This window comes from Phoxinus phoxinus (genome assembly GCF_949152265.1).
Source record: "Phoxinus phoxinus genome assembly, chromosome: 9".
Classification (NCBI taxonomy): domain Eukaryota; kingdom Metazoa; phylum Chordata; class Actinopteri; order Cypriniformes; family Leuciscidae; genus Phoxinus; species Phoxinus phoxinus.
The window spans coordinates 33197852-33204896 of NC_136884.1; the positions used below are offsets into that span (position 1 = coordinate 33197852).

Here is a 7045-nt window from a genome sequence, read left to right on the forward strand (position 1 = left end):
GTACTCGACAGTGCGAAAGAGAGACTGATTGTGTCTGAGAGTGCGTTTAACAGTGTGCGAGAGAGACTGAGTGTGTTCGAGACCGTACTCGACAGTGGGAGAGAGAGACTGATTGAGTCTGAGAGTGCGTTTAACAGTGTGCGAGAGAGACTGAGTGTGTCCGAGAACGTACTCGACAGTGCGAAAGAGAGACTGATTGTGTCTGAGAGTGCGTTTAACAGTGTGCGAGAGAGACTGAGTGTGTCCGAGTACGTACTCGACAGTGCGAAAGAGAGACTGATTGTGTCTGAGAGTGCGTTTAACAGTGTGCGAGAGAGACTGAGTGTGTCCGAGAACGTACTCGACAGTGCGAAAGAGAGACTGATTATGTCTGAGAGTGCGTTTAACAGTGTGCGAGAGAGACTGAGTGTGTCCGAGAACGTACTCGACAGTGCGAAAGAGAGACTTATTATGTCTGAGAGTGCGTTTAACAGTGTGCGAGAGAGACTGATTGTGTCCGAGAACGTACTCGACAGTGCGAAAGAGAGACTGATTGTGTCTGAGAGTGCGTTTAACAGTGGGAGAGAGACTGAGTGTGTCCGAGAACGTACTCGACAGTGCGAAAGAGAGACTTATTATGTCTGAGAGTGCGTTTAACAGTGTGCGAGAGAGACTGATTGTGTCCGAGAACGTACTCGACAGTGCGAAAGAGAGACTGATTGTGTCTGAGAGTGCGTTTAACAGTGTGCGAGAGAGACTGAGTGTGTCCGAGAACGTACTCGACAGTGCGAAAGAGAGACTGATTATGTCTGAGAGTGCGTTTAACAGTGTGCGAGAGAGACTGATTGTGTCCGAGAACGTACTCGACAGTGCGAAAGAGAGACTGATTGTGTCTGAGAGTGCGTTTAACAGTGGGAGAGAGACTGAGTGTGTTCGAGAACGTACTCGACAGTGCGAAAGAGAGACTGATTGTGTCTGAGAGTGCGTTAAACAGTGTGCGAGAGAGACTGAGTGTGTTCGAGAACGTACTCGACAGTGCGAAAGAGAGACTGATTGTGTCTGAGAGTGCGTTTAACAGTGTGCGAGAGAGACTGAGTGTGTTCGAGAACGTACTCGACAGTGCGAAAGAGAGACTTATTGTGTCTGAGAGTGTGTTTAACAGTGTGGGAGAGAGACTGAGTGTGTTCGAGAACATACTCGACAGTGCGAAAGAGAGACTGATTGTGTCTGAGAGTGCGTTTAACAGTGTGCGAGAGAGACTGAGTGTGTTCGAGAACGTACTCGACAGTGCGAAAGAGAGACTGATTGTGTCTGAGAGTGCGTTTAACAGTGTGCGAGAGAGACTTGAGTGTGTCCGAGAACGTACTCGACAGTGCGAGAGATATATTGAGTGTGTCTGAGAGTGCGTTTAACAGTGTGCGAGAGAGACTGATTGTGTCCGAGAACGTACTCGACAGTGCGAAAGAGAGACTGATTGTGTCTGAGAGTGCGTTTAACAGTGTGGGAGAGAGACTGAGTGTGTCCGAGAACGTACTCGACAGTGCGAAAGAGAGACTGATTGTGTCTGAGAGTGCGTTTAACAGTGCGAGAGAGACTGAGTGTGTCTGAGAACGTACTCGACAGTGCGAAAGAGAGACTGATTGTGTCTGAGAGTGCGTTTAACAGTGTGCGAGAGAGACTGAGTGTGTTCGAGACCGTACTCGACAGTGGGAGAGAGACTGATTGTGTCTGAGAGTGCGTTTAACAGTGTGCGAGAGAGACTGAGTGTGTTCGAGAACGTACTCGACAGTGCGAAAGAGAGACTGATTGTGTCTGAGAGTGCGTTTAACAGTGTGCGAGAGAGACTGATTGTGTCCGAGAACGTACTCGACAGTGCGAAAGAGAGACTGATTGTGTCTGAGAGTGCGTTTAACAGTGTGCGAGAGACTGAGTGTGTCCGAGAACGTACTGGACAGTGCGAAAGAGAGACTGATTGTGTCTGAGAGTGCGTTTAACAGTGTGCGAGAGAGACTGATTGTGTCCGAGAACGTACTCGACAGTGCGAAAGAGAGACTGATTGTGTCTGAGAGTGCGTTTAACAGTGTGCGAGAGAGACTGAGTGTGTTCGAGACCGTACTCGACAGTGGGAGAGAGAGACTGATTGTGTCTGAGAGTGCGTTTAACAGTGTGCGAGAGAGACTGAGTGTGTCCGAGAACGTACTCGACAGTGCGAAAGAGAGACTGATTGTGTCTGAGAGTGCGTTTAACAGTGTGCGAGAGAGACTGAGTGTGTCCGAGTACGTACTCGACAGTGCGAAAGAGAGACTGATTGTGTCTGAGAGTGCGTTTAACAGTGTGCGAGAGAGACTGAGTGTGTCCGAGAACGTACTCGACAGTGCGAAAGAGAGACTGATTATGTCTGAGAGTGCGTTTAACAGTGTGCGAGAGAGACTGATTGTGTCCGAGAACGTACTCGACAGTGCGAAAGAGAGACTGATTGTGTCTGAGAGTGCGTTTAACAGTGGGAGAGAGACTGAGTGTGTTCGAGAACGTACTCGACAGTGCGAAAGAGAGACTGATTGTGTCTGAGAGTGCGTTTAACAGTGTGCGAGAGAGACTGAGTGTGTTCGAGAACGTACTCGACAGTGCGAAAGAGAGACTGATTGTGTCTGAGAGTGCGTTTAACAGTGTGCGAGAGAGACTTGAGTGTGTCCGAGAACGTACTCGACAGTGCGAGAGATATATTGAGTGTGTCTGAGAGTGCGTTTAACAGTGTGCGAGAGAGACTGATTGTGTCCGAGAACGTACTCGACAGTGCGAAAGAGAGACTGATTGTGTCTGAGAGTGCGTTTAACAGTGTGCGAGAGAGACTGAGTGTGTTCGAGAACGTACTCGACAGTGCGAAAGAGAGACTGATTGTGTCTGAGAGTGCGTTTAACAGTGCGAGAGAGACTGAGTGTGTCTGAGAACGTACTCGACAGTGCGAAAGAGAGACTGATTGTGTCTGAGAGTGCGTTTAACAGTGTGCGAGAGAGACTGAGTGTGTTCGAGACCGTACTCGACAGTGGGAGAGAGACTGATTGTGTCTGAGAGTGCGTTTAACAGTGTGCGAGAGAGACTGAGTGTGTTCGAGAACGTACTCGACAGTGCGAAAGAGAGACTGATTGTGTCTGAGAGTGCGTTTAACAGTGTGCGAGAGAGACTGATTGTGTCCGAGAACGTACTCGACAGTGCGAAAGAGAGACTGATTGTGTCTGAGAGTGCGTTTAACAGTGTGCGAGAGACTGAGTGTGTCCGAGAACGTACTGGACAGTGCGAAAGAGAGACTGATTGTGTCTGAGAGTGCGTTTAACAGTGTGCGAGAGAGACTGATTGTGTCCGAGAACGTACTCGACAGTGCGAAAGAGAGACTGATTGTGTCTGAGAGTGCGTTTAACAGTGTGCGAGAGAGACTGAGTGTGTTCGAGAACGTACTCGACAGTGCGAAAGAGAGACTGATTGTGTCTGAGAGTGCGTTTAACAGTGTGCGAGAGAGACTGATTGTGTCCGAGAACGTACTGGACAGTGCGAAAGAGAGACTGAGTGTGTCTGAGAGTGCGTTTAACAGTGTGCGAGAGAGACTGATTGTGTCCGAGAACGTACTCGACAGTGCGAAAGAGAGACTGATTGTGTCTGAGAGTGCGTTTAACAGTGTGCGAGAGACTGAGTGTGTCCGAGAACGTACTGGACAGTGCGAAAGAGAGACTGATTGTGTCTGAGAGTGCGTTTAACAGTGTGCGAGAGAGACTGATTGTGTCCGAGAACGTACTCGACAGTGCGAAAGAGAGACTGATTGTGTCTGAGAGTGCGTTTAACAGTGTGCGAGAGAGACTGAGTGTGTTCGAGAACGTACTCGACAGTGCGAAAGAGAGACTGATTGTGTCAGAGTGTGTTTAACAGTGTGCGAGAGAGACTGATTGTGTCCGAGAACGTACTCGACAGTGCGAGAGATATATTGAGTGTGTCTGAGGGTGCGTTTGACTACATTGTATTTATAATTAATATTAGGATAGATTAGACATATTATCTTGTTATAAGAATTATTATTGCTATATTATTATTATCCAACTGCGTGTAATTTGTCGTTTGTGTAGATGTGCTTGTGAAATATTATAAGATCTTTGACAAAAAACAACAAAATAAGTTTGTGAGTGTAGAGAACAAGTTTTGATGTTCAAACAAATTTCGTTAAGTTGTTGATTTGTAATATTCTTTATTTTTTATAAATGTATGTATTGTTCTGACAGCTCAAGTCCCTTTAAACATATATACATCTTTTTGTGCATTGTATTTAAAAAAAGCCAATATATTTGGCAGATGTAAAGCATGTGTATGTTTTTAATATTTTTTTATTATTTTAACAGCTCAGAGATGTTCAAGGAGCAATTTGTTTGTGCACTTTGGATTTTAAATTTGCACTGTCAGTTCTGTATTTTAATGTAGTGTTGGAAATTAATGTTTTTTTTTAATCCAATTCATTGATTATTGGAAAAAATAATCAACAGTTTAAACGATTATTAAATTAATCTTAAAGTCCCAGAAAAGAAATAGTGTGGGTTTTATTTAACTATTGGAGCAAATGGTTATACTAAAATTACTTTTGTTATGCTGTCCTATATAATTTTGGGGCTTGAGCGTCAGTTTTTTTTTTTTACTTTGTAGCAGTAATTTATCAGCAGAAATTTAGTTGTTACAACACAGTGTGTGTATATATATATATACACACACACAGATACATGCATGCATTTATCCATATAAATCATGGGTAGACATTAAGTCTTGTTATGTGTAAGTAAATAAGTCATTAAGTGTTTGAATAAAAAAGTTACTTGTTTGGGTTAAAAAAAAAGAAGGATTTTTAAGTTTGAAATATATTTTATTCTGAATATAAAACGTATGACTTTGTAATAGAAGTTGTTTTTCTGTGTTTGTTTGTTTTATTTTGTTAGCTTAATAAAAATATGTTCTGTTTGTTTCAGGTTCCTGCTGTCAAAGTGAAGATGATTCATGTCGCTTCTGCGCCTAAAATGGTGGAGTTGAATGGTGTGTTTGTTGAGATGCAAACCTGCCATATAGCTGATGACACGGATCACATAAAGATCCAGTTGTGGGAGAGGCAGCTGGGAGCGTTGATCAGTGGTCGATGGTATGACATCATCAATTTGTCTACCAGGGAGTTTGGTGGTGATCTGTTCCCGACTGCAAATAGAAGCACTGAGATGAATGAGGTGGCAGCTTTGTCTGGTGTGACTGTGGATGCTTCATTTGCAGTTGATGAAGGTGAAACCCGAACATTGACCGGCCATGTTACTGGTGCACAGGTCACTGTACGGCGATGCTGTACGAAGTGCTGTGCCTGGCAGGCAGAGGTGGAAGGAAAACAGAAATTTCACTGCTGTGAAAAGTGTGGGATGCTGCAGAGGTTTGAAAGCTTTCAGGCCAATGCGACTGCCAAAGTGTCCTTGTCTGGAGACTTTGGAGAAGAAGATGTTAAAGTGTCCAATTCAGTGCTGAGAAAGTATTTGGAAAAAGAGGGGCTCCTTGACCTACTGTCAGATAGACAGGACGTTGAGGAGCATTTGTTTGAGGTGGGATTGTGCACTTTTAAAATGCTGGACAACATTGTGGTTGCAGTGGAGAAGGTGGAGAATGCTCTCAAGGCTGTGGCTGAAGAGGAAAATCTGAATGAAGGTGAAGCCACTGAAATGGACGGCTGGTTTCCTGAAGGTGGTGATTTGTTTGATGAGCCTGTGCCAACTACAAGCGACAAGTAAAACTCACTGAGCAGTTTGATACTGAGTAGGCTAGGTCAAAAATATTGTTTTCTATATATATGCGTTTTTTGTTTATATATATATATATATATATATATATATATAATATATATATGTTTTCCTAAAAAATATGTTGTGTAACAGTTGAAGGTTTTATCTTGTGGTTTATAATTTTATTTGTAGTGGTAATTGTAATTAATTTTTTTAACTGTTTGCACTTTTTTGTTTATATTTTTTTCTGAAATGTCTTTAAAGATGTTAATTTTGTTTATGCAAGGCAACTTACGTAGTTTTAAATAGACATCATTGAAAATTTAAGTTGTAGTGTAATATTTTTTTAATTGGAAAGTTTGTTTTTATTGTTGGCTTTGTGATGTTATAAGTGTTTTAAGTGTTTCAATTAAAGAATTCTTTAAATGTATTGAATTTGTGTTTTACATATATGCGTTATGAAGGGAGTATCAGTGATCGGCATTAGAGTTTAGTTTCTGTTTGTTTTTCAGCTGTTACATTTATAGGTTATCCAGTGCTGCAGTAGTTAACATTAAACATATGTGTAACTTTAGAAATCAATAGTCATTCAACATGTTTTTCTTGATATTTGTGTGTGTATATATATATATATATATATATTTTTTTTTTTTAACTGGCAGTGGCTGTTTACACTAAGCATATTTTCTTAGCGATATATTCTACATTAAAAATAGCAGTTCTTTGCAATAAGTGCCAATAGTTGCTAGATTATTTTTATGCTTCTAAATTGTAGCAGAAACTATTTGCACCTCAGTATTATTTATGAACAGGATGCAATAATAGTTATATTTATTAAAAATTATTTTATGGACGACACTTAATTGGGGCAATATGTAATCCCTAACCCTACTTAATGAATAGGCCTATTTCATTATTAAACACTTGTTTGGCAAGACAGAAGTGTAAGTTTGTCAAAAGGTTGATTGATTAATGAGAGTATTTTTTAATCTTGTGTGGCACAATCAGACATTGGTGGGTGGAGGTTTGCAAACCAGGCAGGCTACTTGCATGTAGTGGAAATAGAAACTCTGTTGTTAACTGGAACAAAATTGTTAGATTATGCGGGGGGAAAAAGAATATTTTATTTAAATTAATATTAGATGCATGGTCTTAGTGTGTAATTGTGACGAAGACTCAAAATATCAATTGAGCCAGGATCACCAAGATATCCTAGTTTTGTGCAACAGGACCCAGGCGTGGGTCAAAATACCAGGGCGAACAACAATATCAGAGACAGAACA

At 41.9% G+C, this 7045-nt stretch overlaps 1 protein-coding gene across 1 annotated transcript in view; it reads left to right on the plus strand.

The window, feature by feature from the left end:
- LOC307004719 (uncharacterized protein) overlaps positions 1-5804 on the plus strand; it is a 46053-nt gene extending 40249 nt beyond the window's left edge. The window contains exon 3 of the mRNA XM_079624134.1: positions 4977-5804. Within this exon, the coding sequence (XP_079480260.1) occupies positions 4977-5771 (795 nt within the window). The 3' untranslated portion in view covers positions 5772-5804. The remainder of the gene's footprint in view (positions 1-4976) is intronic.
- The last annotated feature ends 1241 nt before the right edge of the window (positions 5805-7045 follow it).